This window comes from Lycorma delicatula, chromosome 4 (genome assembly GCF_047948215.1).
Source record: "Lycorma delicatula isolate Av1 chromosome 4, ASM4794821v1, whole genome shotgun sequence".
In the NCBI taxonomy this organism is placed as follows: domain Eukaryota; kingdom Metazoa; phylum Arthropoda; class Insecta; order Hemiptera; family Fulgoridae; genus Lycorma; species Lycorma delicatula.
The window spans coordinates 87,695,446-87,716,178 of NC_134458.1; the positions used below are offsets into that span (position 1 = coordinate 87,695,446).

The 20,733-nt window shown below is 30.6% G+C and overlaps 1 protein-coding gene across 7 annotated transcripts in view; it reads left to right on the plus strand.

The window, feature by feature from the left end:
• mdu (mitotic spindle positioning protein meduse) overlaps positions 1-19,439 on the plus strand; it is a 193,598-nt gene extending 174,159 nt beyond the window's left edge. For 6 of the 7 annotated variants that reach the window (XM_075363524.1, XM_075363525.1, XM_075363523.1 and 3 more), the window contains 6 exons: positions 1,977-2,103; positions 5,609-6,076; positions 7,773-7,870; positions 9,498-9,663; positions 17,377-17,474; positions 18,496-19,439. In XM_075363524.1, coding sequence (XP_075219639.1) covers positions 1,977-2,103; positions 5,609-6,076; positions 7,773-7,870; positions 9,498-9,663; positions 17,377-17,454 — 937 coding nt within the window. In that variant the 3' untranslated portion in view covers positions 17,455-17,474; positions 18,496-19,439. The remainder of the gene's footprint in view (positions 1-1,976; positions 2,104-5,608; positions 6,077-7,772; positions 7,871-9,497; positions 9,664-17,376; positions 17,475-18,495) is intronic. The other variant, XM_075363521.1, reaches the window with a different exon arrangement.
• Positions 19,440-20,733: the final 1,294 nt, after the last annotated feature.

Below are 20,733 nucleotides of genomic sequence, written 5' to 3' on the forward strand. Positions count from 1 at the left end.
TCAATACTTCCAGGCAATTGGTAAAAAATTCCTTTTTGATATCTGAGCAATTGTAAACTTACAATTTCAAGGTCTATATAAACGTATAATTATGTTATGATCTGATTAAAGTATGTATTTAATTATTATGTAATAAACACATTTATTTTGTTTTGTTTCACATTTGTTTTGTTCTATGTAGTCTTACAATCCAAGAAACCCATTACAGTGTTCAATCATGTGATATCAACCAACCATGCCTTGGCTATTAACAAATGAATCAATTGGTTGTAAAATAAAGACCAGTTCAATAAAATTTAACTGTTTTGTTTTGTGCTGAAATTTAAACAAAAATTTAAAGATTCCTTTATCAGTTTAATCATGCAGAGTTTTTGCCCAAACGTTTTTCCAATTCTTATTTAATTGTCTGTTTGTTTGTTGCTTTATAACTTAAGAACCATTTACCTGATTTTAATGAAATTATCACTATTGGAAGGAAATCTTGATATCAGAAGGAGTGAAAAGCAGTAAAACTTTAAAAAAATCAAGATTATGCCTTCTCCTAATCAAATATTGTTTACTTCCATTGTCTTGGCTTATTTGAATTGTATCAAATAATTTTCAAGGAACAAAACTTTAAGCATATAGAATTGTATAACCATCTACTAAACTGTCTATAACCATTTACTAAGTTTTAACTTTGGATACCATCAGTCTCATAGAAAAATAGTCTTATTTTTAATAATCTCTTTCCTGATTTTGCATTCTACCAACAGTTTCGTAGGAATGTAAAGCTCAATTTTTTTTACATGGGCTCCATTAGTATTTTGATAATTTGTTTTTTACATTTACTGTCTGTGTTCTTCAAATTCTCAAATAAAATTAATTCCCACACAATTAAAAATAAAATAAAATATTGGTGAAAAATACTGATCTAGAAAATTACTCTGACTAAAATTGTTGACTAATTTAAATCTATTACCTTCCTCATGCTATTTAATAACAGTTACTTACACCTACTGTCAATCTTTTTGACTGATTGTCTGCCCTGTATTAATATATATCACTTTCAATATATTTTGTCACATACCTGATGCATTTTTACTAAAAGATTGACTTACACTAAACTGCTGAGGTAGTTGTTCAACTACTGTTTTGTACATTGTGGATAGATACATTAATTCTAAACTAGGCTTAAATTTAGAAAGCATTTTTATTTGTTATTTTGTTCCACATTTCAGCCTCTATACAATAATAATGATTTAAAGTGGATTTTTTTCCTGTGTAAAGCTTAATGGAGTGAAATGTCAACCCAGTCATTCTTTTGATCTCAGCTATTGATTGGCTGGAATGTATTATCGTATAGCAAATAAGAAAACATTTTGTTATTTGAAATAAAAATGTTATACATAAGGTATCACTTCAAGACAATAAAATTACAGAATGGATCCAGTTATTAAAAATCAGATTTTGGCAGTAATGTATTCATAGAATAGGTTAAATCGTTAGGAAATATAGCTAATATATAAATAAAAATTGATTATAGTTAAAGAAAGCAGTGGTTTCATTCATATTTTTTGTTCTTTCAAAATTATTTCTTTTATTATAATCTTCTGGTGATGAGTTTACAGAAAACATTTTGTGTAACTCTTTTTAACTTTTATAATGTTAAATAGATTAATGCTCTTAGTGACTAAGAAATTCAGCATTACGGTTATTATGCAGGCCCTTAAATATAAACTCTTCTAATATTGATCTATTGTTTTGTGATATGCTTTTTATGTTGAAGTGTCTATAGAATTATTAATCATGCTGTTAACATTAACTGCCGAGGTAACTTATCGTAATAAAATATGGGTGATTTGAGTATCTACTTGTTAAGGACTAGGGAAAGTCATATGGAAGCCATATGGAAAATGTTGTAATAACATTACATTATAAAATCTTTTGTTCTTTTTTAAATTTTAAATTTTTAATTGTATTTTTATTCTTAACAGTAATGAAAAAGAGACACCAATCGAAAGGGAGATTCGATTGAGCAGAGAACGAGAAGAAGAACTTCGCAGAGAGAAGCAACTGACTCCAATGAATTTCACTAACACATTGAAAGGAAGATCAAAATCAGTAAGTAATTATTTTTTGGTTTCAATTTTTGACAATACTTTCTAAATAAAATTAATCATCATTTTTTAATGACCATTGATCATGAAAGAAATTAACAGATGTAGTTTCCAAACAATATATACACAAAATTATTCTTTCTAATCTTTGTTATTCTTTATTAAGTTTTCTCTTATTTTTTAAAAATATTATTTAATTTTTTGAGCCATATGGAAAAGACTTAAGATGTTATTTTTGGTCTTCAAATGTATAAAGTTTTCTGACTTAGTTGTAACTTAATTTGAAGACAGCTTTGATGTTCAGTTCAGATTCATTTTTAAAACACTCATTGTATTTACGTCTTATTAAATTTATCTCCCAGAAAAACTGGAAATTTTGTTATATTTTAAATACTATAAGCATCAGTTGTTGAGCAAATCTGTTACTAATAAATAATAACAGTAAGCAGAGAACTAGATCCTATATGGTGTTGTCATTTATACATTTAAAAATGATTCACTTTAAGTACTTAGAAATCAGAAGATCTTTTCATAACTATGGTATGGTTTCTACCTTAGTGATAGTCCTGTTGTACACGGTGATGATCTTGAATCTGTTAAGAAACCTCTTAAAATATGTTTAAATAACATATTTTATCTAAATTGTATTGTATTTGTTTATTTGTCATTTATTGTTTTGATCAAATTTTGTATATTTGTAAATTTCAAACTCTTCAAGAGTTTTTTTTTGTTTTGTAACTTACATCTTGTTTGTCCAACGTACTATTTATTGTTGTCAGTAAAATTTAATTTGGATGAATCTAGGTTAATAGTTGAATGTTAATATGATAATGTTGTATACTTTTTGTGGGTTTAGAAGGTAAAGAATACTTTCCTGAAAGTATTGACAAGTTTTTTATTTCAAACAGTTTACATAAATAGGCCATCAAACAACTACTCGTAAAGAAAGGTCTACTGAATAAACAGTTAAATGATTTGTATAATTACATTTTTGATACATATAAATTTACAAACTTTTATATGAATATATGTACTTATGAGTATGTAACAAAGATATAAAAATCATAAAAACTAAGGAATTTACCTACATAACAACTCGATTACATAAAAGCTTATCTCATACACTTTATCTGTGTTTGATTAGCCAAATAAACCTGCATTTCACAATCCAAGAATAAGCATGTAGAACAAACATGTTAAACACAATTTAAATTATCCAGTTATCAACAAAACACATATGAAACTAGTCCTTGAAAAAACACTCCACATTGAAAACATTTTTCAAAAAGTTGGGTCCATAGCCATGATCAAATACAGCTCAAATTTGAAATTTTTCCTCATCAAACAACAAAATGCACAATCTCATAGTATCTGTACTAAAAAATCTACAAAGAATATATATCTATCTTTTTTGTAGATTTGAGTTATTTGACACTTGTATAAACAATATCACAACCCCTGCCCATAAATTAGACAGTTATATGGATAAAATTCACATAAATAATTTCATAAAGAACATAAAAAATTCAGTGAAAAAATTAAGGATGTACATATACCACATAACTTAACACTTGTATCCTTCTACATAAGTAATTTCTACACTGATTCCTGTACAAGAAAAAATCAACATATGACAAAGAAACACTGAAAAAGAATATAATATTAAAACACATTAGTGACATTATAATCTTAATGCAAGTCATAATAGAGCAAAGATGTTGAACATACAATGATAGGCTCAACCAGGTATACAAATCGTTCATCCGTTTCTGACCTCTTCATTGAAATAAATTGTTTTCTATTTTTGAAAGTAATATTTCAAAAAAACATGTATACTAAGGTGTAAATTATTTTACTGGTACTGCAATATTGATTACATCATAATTCTGTATAAGGTATCTTGTATAGGGCATTAAAGATGATATCATACATCCTTATTTTCAACACATTCCAGTAAATACCTGTAAGAATGAAATTGAGAAACGATCTGCAGAAACAGCCAGTCAACTGTAAAATTTTATCTCTTGCAATCATTTATTTAAATTTAGTCTTAAATTGTTGTGGATATCTGTTACTAATAAATATTAACAGTAAGCAGGGAACTAGATCCTATATGGTGTCGTCATTTATACATTTAAAAATGATTCACTTTTAAGTACTTAGAAATCAGAAGATCTTTTCATAACCACAGTATAGTTCCTTCCTTAGTGATAGCTCTGTTGTACATGGTGACAATCCTGAATCGGTTAAGAAACCTCTTAGAAATGAACCTAATTAAATTATAGAAAAAGTTTTCAAAAATGATTTATTGTTTTTATATATTTCATAAAATATTATAAAAAGTTTGGCACAATTATTTTAGCACTTTATAGAAAAAGGAAATAAAGAAATAGAGTCTGTTGATCTTGACTGTTGAGTACTAGTTTCATATATTATCCCATAGATCAATGAAATTATCTTGAAGAAAATCTCGAGTGTAAATGCTATAAATTAAATTTAGCTCTAAATTTTGAGCTAAATTATAAGCACATAATAATGTGCTTATAATTTAATATATTAAGATATAAAATTATTTTTTGGGTGTGATTTTTGTAGCTTTACAAATGTTTCTAAAATTCATAAATGTTACATTTGATGTAGTGAGAAAGGAGCTGTAAGTAATCAGTATATTGTCTGTATTGCATTTACATGAAACTGTTAGCGATAGAAAATCTGTATGCTTAAAAAATAAGTAGATTTATATAATTAAAATGCCAGATATTAGCGTAATAAATGTAATTTGTGGTTGTTTCACAAGAACGTATCATTTATAAGAAACAAAATACCTCAGAAAATGCCACATAATAGTCAGGTTTTAATAAGAGAATAATCAGATTAAAACATTGTCAAAGATATGTTCTATTTGTTAAATGAATTCATTTATTTTTACAAGATAAGTAAAATATGTGATATTTGGATAAGTTTATATAAGATTTAATTGACTTTTTAAGTTTTTATATAATTTAGTGAAGTCTGTATGGTCTGTAGAAAATGTTTCATGAACTACGATTTAGAAACTAAGTAAATATTTTTTTTGCTGAAAGCGTTAATTGAATAAATGATTATTCATTTAAATTATCATTTAAAAATTAATTAGCTTAATTGTTGTAGTCACTCTCAAGAATTAAAAGAGAATGAAAAACATTTAACTAGCAAATTGTTTGAAATATTGTTTGCCCAGGTAAAAATTGTACTCTGTAGGATTTGATTTGTCAATTATAAAGTGATCAAAAGAAAAAAAAATATTACTAGATCATTAATAGCAATCTTAAAATATTTTTAATACAGTTTTATGCATAGATAGTATATTAATTTTTATCTTGAAAAATATTTGAAGATTGTTATTAATAATTCTTAAATATTTTTAATATTGATCGTTATTTACTTTTTCAATTTTTTAATTTTTTCATTACTAAAAAATAAAAATAAATTATAAAGAACAAAAACTAAAATAAATTTTTTTCTTATAGTTGACTCCTGATTCATCAACTACACCTGTTACACCGGATACACAAGATAAATCTTCAACAAAGGAAAATATGCCCGAACAAAGTGCAATATCACCACCTAGAGGTGTTATCAAAAAAGTTATTTTAAAAAATCGGAATCTAAGTTATTCAAGTCCTCTAGAATCAGAATCTCCAAAGAGTCCACCTCAGCAAACCATAGATAAAAGTTTTTCAACCGGTCAATTAAATTCAACTCCAGCTATTTCTAGTTCGACTAAGGGAGCAGTTCCAAAGCTGTTTTCTCGTAATCCAAACCAAAAAGGTTTGATGAAAAGATTTATTGCTTCCAGAGGAAAACTTACTTCTACATTCACTTTTTCTTCTCCTCCATCTCAAAACACAACCACTAGCAAAATTAGCACTCCTTCTTCGGTTCAGTTGCTTTCAAAAGTGCAAAACTGGAATGCTGCAGTTATCAACAAAGATAAGGTAAGCTTTTTAAAATAGGTTTTTAAGCAGAATTTTGAATTAGGAAAAAATTATATCAACATTACAAGGTACTTTTCTTCTATTAAAAACCACTGCTACTTTATGACTTCTTTTTGCATTATTCTGCAACTGTTGACTATTTACTTGTCAGCAGTGTGTAGGTCACACATAATGAAAGAAAATTTCTTATAGCTCTTTTTAAAAATAAAGGATTCTTTTAAGTCTCTTAAAAAATAAAATTTTCTTATAACTTCAATTTGATTGAGCTCTGCCAAATTAATGTACATTTTTTTATTTAGATTTCATTTTTTACTAGTCCAGTCTGCAAGTTCTAGAAATAATGTAAAATAAGCTTCATATTTTATTCATGTGAATGATTTGTACTTCATTTTTTTAAGCCAGTCATAAATGTATCATCAGTATCTATTATTATTAAGCTAGAATGAATATCAATTTTTTCACTTTAAATGATTTTCTTTAATGAAGTTTAAAAATTTATTATTTGGGTTTTTTATTTGTTATCTAATTAGTTAAATGAATAGTAGATGTTTTCCATACTCTTCATGAGATGTAAATAAAATATTAATATTTTAGCTGCTTACATGCAAACTTCTGGAAGTATATGTAAGAAAATGAAAGCTTTGACAGTGTAATTTAATTTTCGCATTATCTTTACTATAAAATGAGCAGGATGGAAAATTTTGTTAAAATAACACTGATATTAATGAAGGGACCGGACCGCATCAATTAAATATTGCAAATACACATTTAATCACTATTAGTTTTCTTTCTGAAGTTATAGAAGTGTGAGGCCTTTTTTCTTATTATTACATTTTTTATGCTTAACTTTGTTTTACATCAGTTTATAATGTAAATAACCTGAATCTAGAAAGTGTATTATAATAGTGATTATAAATATAATTATTCTTTTTAACATAATATATGTTCGTAATTAAGATTAAGATCTAATTTAAGATTAAATTAGATTATAATCTATTTTTTAAATATTCTTTAATTATTATAAATTACATTACAATAATAAGTTTAAAAAATAATTTATGATAAATTAAAAAAAGTAAGTTATAGCTACAGTAACTTTGAGCATGTAGAGACATATAATATTTACAAATGTAAAAAGAAATATGATTAATGAGCAAATCAGTAAGATGATATTTTTTAAACTGGCTGGTTGGTATAACTACTCAGTGATGGTGGTATTTTATCAAAGATGAGAACTCCCATGCATCAATCTTGGTTAGCATAAGGAGTTGTTTTACAAGTGACAAGGTCACATACCAATACAAATTATATTAAAACTGAAGATCAAGCCCAGAAATTCAAAGTGCTATTTTGATTTAAAAAAAAACATACATGCTATTCTACTGTATTTTTTAACCAAATAATGTTTGTTTATTCTTATAGTATTATTAACATTACAGTTACAAATGTGTACACTAAAGAAGAGTGTTTGCAGGTTTATAAATTAACAGAAGAATATTAAAAAAAAATTTGCTAATCTTTGAGTTAAATTAGATAATTAAAAAAAATAATTAAAATGACCTCATAACTAATTGTGAGGAATGAGTTTTAAGAAGATCTTTTCAAAGGTGTTATACAGGTTCTTCAATGGTGGTTGTAATCAGCAATACTGTTGACATGCCATTTCTAAAAAAAATATTTTTTCTTTATTAAATAGGAAACTACTTTGGTGGGTACAAGACCTGGTTATGTATCAGCAGAAGATAAAATACAAGTTGAACTGCAAGAAATGAGGAAACGTGAACAAGAACTGAAGTAAGTAATGCTGTTAACACACATCGCTATATCCGGTGGTAAAATTAGGTATAATTAGTTTACAGTTGATAGTGATTTTTTTTTTTGTGATTCAGTAATATATATATATTAAATAACAAAAAAAAAGTAATTGCTAAACGCAGTAACAGAACCTAAATAACTAATACTAAAAGTTGACTTTCACAGGATTCCACATCATCAGTCGGTACAAAATTACATCAAACAATAACAAAAAAAAAAATTAATTAAAACTTAAAAATTTAGAAAACATAAACCCTAACAACCACAAAACTTGAACAACATAACTCAGTACAAACTGGAATGATAATAAATTTAAAAGTCACTTAATTATATTTGTAAACACTGTTACCAACTCTACAAACAACTGTCTTCAAAAACAATCTGTTGATTAATCATTTCATACTTTTGTGTAAATTTATAAATATAATATTTTTCAAGTATACCCATTCTTTTATTGTTGTTACAAATTTTCAAACTCTCTAAATTATTTTTATAATCAGTAGTACTATGCCTACACAATAACAAATGGTTGGCCAAATTAGATAATTTATTGAACATTTATTAAATAATTTTAACTGTAACTCTGGACAATATAGTGAAATGGTAATAAAAATTGATCATTGTACAAGCTAATAAAAATTATCTTTGCCATGAATCTAGTAATATTTTAACATATTTTTTTCTTGCAATCATGTTCAATTTTTTGACTGATCAGTCAATTGACTGACTTGATGCTGTTCTCCATTCCTTTCTGCTATGTGCTCATCTTTTAATCTCGACTTATTTACTATATCCTCTGTGTACATTCAGATCTTTGTCTTCTATGTATCTTTCTGTCAACAAATTAATTAAACCTTAATTATCTAATACATGACCCACCAACCTAGTTTATCTCTTTAAAAGATTCTGTAACAAATTTTTTTCATTCCCAGTTCATCTTAGACTTCTTTATTCCAAAGTTTATTGATCCATCTAGTTTTCAACATCCTTTTGTAACATTAAGTTTCAAAGAGCTCCATTCTTTTCTTTTCAGATTTCCAATTATCCATGTTTTGTATTTTACTATCTCTCAAAAACTTTATTTCTGTATCATTTCTTTTAACTTCCATCTACCATATTATGTATATTTCTTTTGACTATCAATATTTTATCTATTTGATGCACTTCTTTTTTCCCTTCTTTCCTGTGTTAGTATTTTAACCTCGCCATATTTTTTTTTGTATCTTATAAACTCGCTTTTTGATTTTTTTATACTGTTGTCCATTTCATATTCATATGCATTATCATATTCATACATAAATAGGGTACATCTTTTGTATAGTGTTGTGACACCTTCTGTCATAAAGCAACTAATATATTTTACAAATAATATTTGTATAAAATATTATATTAAGAATATGTTATACAAAAAATATATTGTAAAATTTTAGTACAGTATATTAATTTTTAATATATTATACAAATTAAAAGAGAAAAATAACAAAAAAAAGTTTTTTCTAATTATGAAAAACCAGTCAGAAAAGTATCAAGGTTAGTATAAAACATTAGGTACAGAAATAATGTAAAATCTACATTGCTATTCCATTGTCTCATAATTTTTTTTCAGAGAACAGAGAGCAAGGTCCTTTGTAAGATCCCAGCCAGATCTCTTAAGCCTTCTGAATGAAGATGAAGAACAAGAACAAAAATTCCAATCACAGCCAATAAATTTACGTTCCGCAGTCAGCATTCCAAATCTTATTGACGTGGATGATAATATAAAGGTATTCAAGGTCAGATGATATCTACTGCTTAGTATGTTTGGCTCCATTAATTATGCACTATTAGTGCATTATTAAACTGTAATTCATCTCTTTTTGCATGCCTAAGTGTGTTGACCGGTTTTTTATTTCTTCATTATAAATAAATTAGCATAATAATTGTTAAAGCACATTATTTGACTCCAGTGTAAGCTTCCTGATGCTAATAATGAATTATTAAATACATAATGTACTTAATTTTTCTACAGAAATAATCCTGTTCTGGTTTATTTCTTTATTGTTATGAAAACAAACTCAGATAGCATTTATAAGTTAATCTTTTTATTTCTCAAAGCAACTGATGCATAAATAACATCATCAGCACTCTATGTTAATATATCTTGTGTAATGGCACTACAAATATAATGAAAATTTTTATTTTTTTTATAGTACTGTAGTTAGAATAATAAATAAACATATTCCCTCCAGATACGAGATATTATCTATTATCTAGAAGAAAATCTCAGTTAAAATTTCAAAAAAAGTTTTATAGAAACTTGTTTAAAATTTTATTAGTTTTAGTTCTTTTAAATATTTTAATAAAGCACTTCTCCAGTAAATAAATTATTTAAAAAAAGACTCTTATAAGATGAGGGAAGAAATCCTGTTTCAATTTTTTTTAAATATATGTATATATATATTTTTACGAAAGAAGTTTTAAATTTTCTATTTACTGTAATTTTCCTTACTTTAATTTTTTGCCTTACCTAACACTCATACTTAATTAGTAACCATAAAAACACAGTTTTATCCAAAAGAGTAGAAAATTTCCAATTTGAAGTGAAAAACTTCCAAATTTGTTTTAAGTTTTATTTTCAACTGCTGGAATATTTTTCTAATATGCATCCTGAGATGGTAAATAAAAAAATTTCTTAAAAATCTTAGTTTTGTTTATTAATGATGATTAGTTCCTATAGAAAAATCTAAAATTTTAGGGTGAATATATTGTGTGTGCCAGCATATAATCTTTACTGTTTTTAAGCATTTTTTGTTGTATTTACACCTGCAATAGATCATGTCTTCAGTTTATTGCTATGTTTAATAGCAATAAATAAATTTCCTTAATCCTTTTATAATAGATGAATATTTTTCTACATATATGTACATGATGACTATTTTTGAAGATGTATATTTGACTGTTTGATACAGCACAATGAATTACTGTTTGGGCACAAATGCACTACAGTGGGTATATGTGTATTTGTGTGTGTGCGCGCACCTATTTAATATAATAGGTCTTATAGAATTAAAGTTAAAAACTGTGTTTCAATGCATTCATCATCAATTGTAAATAAAAAACGAATTAAAATAATGCTTAAAACAAATGTCGGTAACATGTTTATTTGTAAAATTATTTTAAACAATTTAATGTAAGTGTAAATGTAATTAATGGTAGCTAGTACAGGATATTCTGGATTATTAGGATTACAGGATTGATAGTATTAGATAACACAATTGTTAAAATTTATCTTATTATTATTTAAATTGTTGCCGAATGGCTTCGACGATTCGTATTTCATAACCTTGTGGTGGCCCTTAAAAGGGCCGTTTTTTTTTTGTGTTAGCTCTGAGAAGAGCTGTTGGGTTCGGAAGCTGGTCTCCGGTGAAGTCGGGGAGTTCCGATCGGGCTTTCCCTCAGCGGCAGTTGGGTCCCCACTACAGCGCGAAGTGGTGGCCCCCAGAACCCCACAGTGTCGGGTCGGCGTCGGTCGTCCTTGGCCGACGCGGACGAAGCGGTTCTCCCCGAGCGATTTCACGCTGGGCTGGCTCCTGTTGCTGAGTCCATCGCGGCCAGGGCGATTGAAGTTCGGCGAGCTGAAGCTGGAGCGGGAAGCGTCCAGCGGGGATGTTGGCATCCGCCGGGAGGTCTCACGTTCAGCCGGCCAGTTGACTTTTTCTTCCAACTTCTTCAGGTGGTGGTCGATAATGAATTGCAAATTCGGGAATGGAATGGAATGCAAAGTTGGCGGGAGTTTATAGATTCTCCCTACGGATCGCAGAACCTGGACAGTGTCCCTTGCTGCTGGATGATTCTATCGGGCGTGTTTTTAAAGGTTTATTTTAGGTGACGGGTCTAATTTTTCAATTTTTGTCTTAATTAATATTTTGTGTTTTTAAGGACGGATTTAATTGCATTCCAATTCGTTGTTAAACCAGCGTTATCGAACCCATTTTATGGGCCGACCGCGGAAGGCTAGGCTTATGAAACCTGTCCTCCCGACGTAATTCCCCTTCAGACCGTCCACTGAAGTCCTTTCAGTTGTGGCGTAGCCACAACGGGGCACTGTATGGAGTGAGCAATGCGCCCCCTTCTCCGGAGGAGTCGCAATTGCTGTTTAAGTTAATTTAAATGTAAATTTTAAAAGGAGAGGTTGAGTAGAAGCTCTTCATCCATTTCTGTGATGGCTGCCTTTCGGGACGCATCTCTGCTGGGCTCTTTTCCGGACTCCTGTCCGTGATGTTGGGTCGAGTAGAGGGTCTTCCTTCTTCTTCATCTTCTTCCTCTTCTTCTTCCGATGACCTCTTCATTCTTCTTTGGCCTACACCTTCAGAGAATTGGCAGTAACCGAGGTTACATACCATTAACTTTAGTGTTCCCGTGGCCTCGAAGGGCTGAACGGGGGAAAGTGCAGGTTTCTTCTTTCTTCCATGCTGTCAGTGGCTGCTGGGAAGGTGACTGCAGGGTTGGTGACTGCTGGGCTGATGGCTGCTGGGCTCGTTCCCTCATTCTTCTTTCTTGAAAGGAAAGGGAATAGGGAACTTACAAATTTAGTGATACCTATTCGCGATCGCGGTTTTGGGCGGGGATCGCCTTTTCAGAAGAAGTAAATAGAAGTTCTTTACGCTACATAATATTAATCTCCAGACACACGTGTGTCCGGGAAGGGTTTGGGGGGACCGCATGGCAGCAGTGAAGAAACCATGTTTGTTTGTTGTGGTGGCTGCTGTGAGTATCTGTAACAAAAGAAACAGAACACACACACACGAAAAAAAAGTGATTTATATTTTCTTTCTATTTTGGGATGACGGGATTAAAGTAAGGGCGTTTCCCTCTCTATTTCGGCGGGTGCTTAGCCAAAGACCAAGACGGCACGACGAGTCGCTCCACACCCACACCTCTCACGTTTCTGAAACAAGGAAACAAAACACACGCACGAAAAAAAAGGCGTCTTTGCTCTTACCCTCAATACTGTTTGGCAGAGTTCCACGTTTGCAGAGCGGAAGTTGTGTCTGAAAAAAAAAAACAACACCGCATTTTGTTGTCCTGAGACCGTATAACTCGTTGACTTGTACAGTTTACACTCGAAAACCATTCACTCACGACCCCGGAAACACTCTGACGCGTTTTTCCGTTTGTGGCTCATGCGATATGGAGGCCCCTAAGCCTGGTTTGTCGATTCTCGGCTCCCGCACCGCACCATCACGGTGGTTCCTCCAGTACGGCGTGAGGCCGCTTCCTTACAACTGTCGGGGTTGGGTCCTCTCGGCAGATGTCCCGAAGATGACTGTGTTCGGACACAGCCGCTCTCCCGAACAGTCTGCGCGCCTGCGCTACCCCCACCTCGGACACGGATTGCAATCTCGCATCGGATCGGAGAGTGGGGTTCCTGACGAACCACGGAGCTCCAAATATCGTCCGCAACGCAATGTTTTGGACGGCCTCAATCTTCTTTTGAAGCGAGGAGCTCAACACTGCCCCCCATGACGGGTAAGCATATGTCAGAATCGGCAGTACGTACAGCCGAAAAATAAGTAACTTAGTTGCCAGTGGGTACGGGCTGGCACTGTTCAGCACTGGGTATAGTGAGGCTCTGGCGGCCTTAGCCCTCCGGGTCACATAATTAACATGTTCGCCGAAGGTAAGCCGCCTGTCCAAGACCACCCCCAGGTACTTAACCGTTTTCTCAAAAGGGATTTTCTCCCCTGAGATTTCCAGCTGCCTGGCCGGTTTGCGTGTCTTGTATGTGAACATCACGGCCACCGATTTTTCACCGTTGACTCTGATTCTCCACATATCGAGCCACGGTTCCACTAAGTCCAGTTGCCTTTGGAGCCTCCGGACCGCGTAATCCACATTTGCGGATTTGTAGAAATATGCCGTATCGTCTGCATAAAGAGCCGTTTTAACCCCTTCCGACAGCGGCATATCGTTTATGTACAAAGTGTACAGGAAAGGAGAAAGCACTGCTCCTTGGGGAACCCCAGCGGCTATTTCGCTGGTGGAGGAAATTGTTTCCCCTACGCGCACGACAAAACGTCGGTCTAGCAAATATGACCGCATCAGTCTGACATAGCGGTATGGAATCGCCGTTTGTGCTAATTTATAAAGCAGCCCGCTATGCCAAACTTTGTCAAAGGCCTTGGCCACATCCAGAAAAACGGCTGGTCACCGCTTTCCTGTTCAGGCCTCCGACAAGGTCATTTATTATTTTTACCAGTTGGAGGGTCGTTGTGACCCTCCCTGAACCCAAATTGCTCCGGCCGCACTTCTCCCTTCATGTATCGCCTCAGTTTTTCGAGGAAAATTCTCTCGAACAACTTAGACAATACCGGTTACAGGGAGATTGGCCTATAATTCCGTGGGGAAAGTAAACTTTTCCCCGGTTTAGGTAAACATACGACTTTGGCCGTTTTCCAACAATTCGGGAAATATCCAACGTACAAAATGGACGTGAATTTCACAGAAATAGTTGTAATCACGGAGGCCGGTATGTTCCGGAATGCACGGGCGCTGATCCCGTCGACACCCGGGGCCTTGTGGCCTTAATGGCTGCGGAAACTTCCGCTTCAGTGACTTGGTCAATCTCTAGAGGGGCGTCCTCGGTTGTGTGCTCGTCGTTCGGGGTGGGAGGGGGATTTGGAGTAAATTGCTCCTCCAAGGTGTCGGCGAAAACCTCGGCCCTCTCCGCCTCCGAATATGCAAGAAAAACTCGCTGCTCCACAACCGGATGGCGAGCCTTCTTCCCTTCTCGTAGTCTCCTGTTCAACCTGAACACCGAGGAGATGTCGTCAGAGATCGAGGCGAGGTATTCGTTCCACGAATCCTCTCGATGTCTTGTCAGCAGTTGTTTCACCCTGTCCGTTTGATTATAAAAGGCCCGTTTATCAACGGGGGACAGGGTGATTCGATATCTCCTCCTCAGTCGTCGTTTCTCCGCTATGGCGTCGGAGATATGAGGAGGGAGGTCGTTTCGAACAACTGTGCGAGCTTTGGCCGATGAACTGCCTGACAGGGCCTCGGTCATTGACAAATTGCAAATTCACTCTCGTGTACGCTCTTTTATTGGAGCCTGAGAGTGGTGGGGCTGCAGTGCTGCTATGGTGAGAGAACTGCGCGGTGAGATTGATGCTTGTATCAGCGCGTGCGTATACTATGCGCCCCGCTCACATCGTTGTTACCGTTATCGCCCGCCGATATTAAATTAGGAATATATCTGGTAACAAAATATACAGTTAAATAATCTGTATCTGACTGGATTATTTTATTTATTAATTTTTTAACATAAAATTCTTCCCCAATTATTCATGCCTTCCTCTTTATTTAAACATTTTAATACTGTCATAGAGTTTTTGATTTCATTACCTATACCATACTTTTATCAAGTGTAATCAGAATATACTGTACTTTATGTATAAAAAATATAAAAACTTTTATCAGCAGATAATTAAGTAACTGATTAAATTCATTATAAAAATTGTTTTAATTATTCAAGAATTCATGATTATAATAGAAAAAAAGCAAATAATTTATCTTTATTTAGTAGAATAATTTTTACAAACCATTTACCTATCACTTAAATGTCTGTTCACATTTACTGCTTAATTTTTATTAATTAGCACAGCATGAACTAATTAGAGTAATAGTATTGTAAATGAAAAATAATGGTTGGTGTTTGTGATTTTTCATGGTCTCTGTTTACCTGAACCCATCTATCAAATATATAAGTATTGATGGTTTTATGAAATATAATTTTTATTTATGGTCCTACTAAATATCACATCAGTACATTAAAATAATAAAATGAAAACCCAAGTAAAATTGTAGGGGAACCTAACAGGTAGATGAGAAGAAATGTGTTTAAAGCTTTTATGTTGTTTCCTGAACTTAAAAAACTCTTTTTTGAACCCTCCATAAAAAATTTTAAACTGGTCCTTTCACTTTGCTCAGACTATGTACCTGTTGTATAATTTATTAAGTAACTGTTCAGTATTTTATTTTTAGATGGTTATGTTTTTAACTAATTTAATCTAGACATTAGAAATACAGTAGAATTTATAGAATGTCTTTCAAGATAACACAAGACAACAATATCAGGCAGATACTGAAATGCTGCCCTACAACTAATTTTAATGCATTTATCTCATCTGTTTATATTATTGATGAAAAATTTAGTTATATATTATTTACATTTAATCATAAAATAGTTAAAGATTTTGAAGTAAAATAAAACATCAAAGCAAGGAAAAGAATTCTTTTAAACTGGTGTGATAAGTTTAATTACAACTTTCATTAAAAAACTTATCAACAGTAAAGTGGTAATGGCAACAATACCACTTATATCTTGTTTAAGAGAGGTTGATAGTTTATTATGAGCATGGCATGAAATCTTCCTTCAATATGTATTAGACTGTCTGAAGACAATTTATTAAAAATAATAGTTCAGTGCCAAGAACCCGCACAATAAATTTGCCATCAAAATATGTGTTTAATTAAAACTTTGTCATAGTACTCCACTACTTCTTAATTGTAATGAGTTAAACATTGAATCAATTGTCCAAATACTTTAATGACTGTATTGCTTTCTTATCTCGGCTAGAAGTACAATGATATTACATAACATATTCTGGGTCATAACTACATAGCAACAAAAGAGCATCATGTTTATTATAACAACTAAGTTTACTACCATTGCATTTATGCTGTCATAGAAAAAAAAAATTAAATTGACTGTTGGACATAAGCGTTAAAACGTCATAATAGCTGATGGAATATAATACTGGAAAAGATATTGAAAATTCACATTTTAGAATTTCATTATTAACTGATAATATAGTATTGACTACTTAAAAACTTTTGTTTTTTTTCTATTATCCTATGTTTTATAATTATACATTAACAATAATAACGTAGATATTCTGCGTACAATACAAAAAAGGACTACACAGCTTAACTCACTTGAACTTCATGAAGTATACAAATAATGTATAAATATGTAATATATGCACATAACACTGATATAATAATATAGACAAACTCAGTCTAAAGCTAATATACTTCAAAATAACAATTAACTTCACAATTGGAAGTTTCCAAAACTTCACATTACAGTATCTTATAGAAAATATTTTGTCATAAGATAAAAATTTCTATTACATTACATTGAGTTTCATTAAAATAAATTTCATTTAGTGCATTGCAGAAATAATTATTTTGTGGTATTTTTAAATCTGATATTTTTTTATATGGCTTAATATTACCTGGAGCAGTTCATTAATTAATAACTTGAACACATTCACCTATGCATACATATGTAAATACACGTTAATACTGCCTTGATAGTGAACATCTAGTACGTGTTATTTCATGAAATATCTTTGTTAAGATTTTTTTCAACTGTACTTATTAAGACATTTTCATAAACATTATAGAAATTTATATAATTAAGATATTTATCAATTTTTCAGAGTCCAAATGAAACAAAGCCACAAATAAAACGTAGTGCCTTGATTGATGTGTGGGAAAGCATGATAAAGAAGAATTAATAACATCTGTATAATGGCAGGTAATGCCTTTTGTACGAAATTTTAAGAAAATTTTAGTTTTATTACAGAATAATATTACACTGAAATAAAATGAAAAGAAATATAAGAAAAAGAAAGTAAATATTATAAATTACAGACTACATGTGTTTGCATGGTATTTCTGTTAATATACAAGCGTAAGCTGTTGTCACATTAGCGCAATGAACAAATCTCCTTTGAAGAGATGTGAGGAATGTTGTGAATATCATATATCCTATATTTGTTGATTTTTTTCTGTTCTCTAATTTGAAAGTATTTTCTTCATAATCTTATTGTAAATAAAATTTGAATTTATTAATAATGTTAAAAAAGATTTCATTTAAGTTTTTGTATTTTAAACTTCATACTTATTTTGATTTCAATAGACTGTACGATTTTCATTCATCTGAACAGCATCTGGTTCGATGTAATCAAAATGAACATGGCTATACTTTACAGAGTTTTTTACAGGATATAACCATAATAGTGTAGGCAAGCTGTCAAGTGTTACAGTAGAGCCGTTTCCAAAAATATTAACCTTCCCTTATAAGGATACTAGGAAAGTGAGTGGTGAAATGGTTCCCCATTGTTTTCTTCACTGAGCTGTATATATCCTGTGACATATCATCATCTCAAGCTATCAAAATACAGTTGATTTTCAAACCTTTTAAGTGACATCTTTCACTCTGTTCACGAAAAGAATTGGCTACACAGCAAACACCATCATAACTCGCAGAGATCATAATTCTGACCAGTAGGTCTGTACCTCAGATATTTTACATGTACTATAATTGTAAAAAATTCTGCGATAACTAGTGTAAAACAACAAATTAATGTAACCTTTTCAGTAATGAAGCAATTCATTATATACACAGCACTTTTGGACAAATATTTACAAGATGATTTATGACTAAACTTTCATAAAATTAATTGATTTAGCCAAAAAACTAATTGCATTTGTAGTTTAAGTTTACCTGCGGTATCAGCGAAGTAAGAGTGTAATTTTTTTTCTTTTTTTTACAGGTACTTTTGTCATGCTTTGAAATTGCTTAGATGAGCTTTTAAGTATAAATAAGAATTCATAAAGGAATTAGTATGCTAAAAAAAATGTTTTTCGAAGCTTAATGAGTTAAGAAAAAAAATAGCTTTTAAATCAAAATAGAAAAGTAGGTTTATTAGTTAGTTATTTAACTACATATGGTGCATCACTCTTTTTTAGCAGTTACTTTTAGGTATGCTTACATAATTGATATAAAATATTTACAATAATGTGTTTTTAACTGCCCTTGTCTAAAATTATAAAACAAAATAAATTAAAAGATAATAAATTATAACATTTGGTATTTTAAACAGAATTGCTGAAAAATAATATTTTTAAAAATACCCTTTTAAATGGTTTCTGTTATGTTTTAAATATTTTTCATTATTTTTTTTAAAGAAGTTTTTGTGGCTAAAATGTTTAGAGATTTTATGCCATGAATTTGTGTGAATATGTTTGTGTGGAAGGCTATGCATGTAAAAATAAAGCATGATTATTTTAATATTTATTCTGTTCATAAAAGTTCATGAATTCAATTACAGATGTATTACAGCATTTTTATTAATAGTTATCAGATTAATACTTAGTGTTGTATGATGTTAAAAATTTTACATTTTAGTTCTTTACAAAGAACTAAAATATAAAGAACTAGAATTTTACATTTTAGTTCTTTATTTATTTATTATATATTCATGACTGTTATAGGTGATACAGTAATAAAAATACTAGTAACGATGTAGTACCTAAAAATTGCCATCAAAACAATTGTTACAGAGGTTAACTATAGTTACTTATGATTGTAACAAAAAATTATAAAAAAACATCAAACTAATTTCTCATAATTTATAGAATGTAGAATATTTTTTATTGATTATAAATTAAAAATGTCAACTAATATTTATTTTTGTCAATAAAATCCTTAAGTTAATTTATAACTGTACTATTTATTTTATTTTATTCATAAATTATAAATAAACTAAAAAGTATGAATAATAATTGAGAGCTAACATTAAACAAGATGGAGCTAACCTTTTTGTTTAATATCCTGCATTTCCTTCAATTTTTTTTTTTTTATTCAGTTAATTGTGTTCTGAGAACCGATTGATATTAATGAACTTTGATGCTAAGTGATTTAGAAATACATAGAGTAGATGTGAGTGGGAAGTTGAAGATCACAGGAATCAGAGTTTGGTTTACAGTAAGAGTTTTTCTGAGATGTAGTAAATTTATTTTTAAATTATATATTAAATGATTCGTTTTCAAAAAACAAGAATTTTTTTTCCAAAGGACCTTTGGAGCTAATTAGCATCAGTGATTAATGGAGTTTAACTTAAAAAGGTTAAAAAAACCCCTTAAGTATGTAACTGAATAATATACTCAATCTGTGTTATATTTGTTTGTATAAAATGTAGTTTATGTTAAAAACTAAATTTCATATCGTTCAAGTGTGTTGAGATGTTGGTTTTTATATGTAATGTGTAAGATTTACATGCTGTGTTAATGTGTATGACCTGTTTCTATGATGAGACTTGCACAATTTGATGTGGATGTCACCTATTCTTTGTATATGTGACTGAATCTGTGTATTCAGTCTTTCCAGCATAGGACAAATAAAATACAAAAATAAGTTAAAATACACCTAGTTGAAGAAATTAAACAATACTAACATAATCAACTAAGAGTCATACAAAATTCACCACATATTCAAGAAAAAAGGTTATTGTGTAATTTTTTAAACAATAAACAAATTGCACAAAATCATACAGAATACCAACAAAACACACAGTACGAGTAACAAAACACCAGCCAAGGAGTACACAAACTAAACAATTATTGCACAAAATACTACATTCATCAAAATGGACACTCACTCATTTATGTAAAAAGAATACTTACAAACATTATACTCAACATCATTAAATATTCCAGGTCACACATACAAAGACTAACTACAACATTCAAATGTTACATATGGCACATAAAAACAAAGATCTTGACACACTTGAATAATGTTCAATTTTCAACTTAAAAAATTTGACAAAAGCAACATAATAAATAAATACAGTAAAAATTGAATATATTTTTAGATTACATACTTAATTGTTACTTAACCGTTGTAAGCCAGGTACTTTTATTAGCATTGAAGAAAGTGCTGATAATTAGCAACAAAAGATCCCAAGGAAGAAAAGGTTCAAGGTTTTTGAAAGTCAGACATTAAAAAT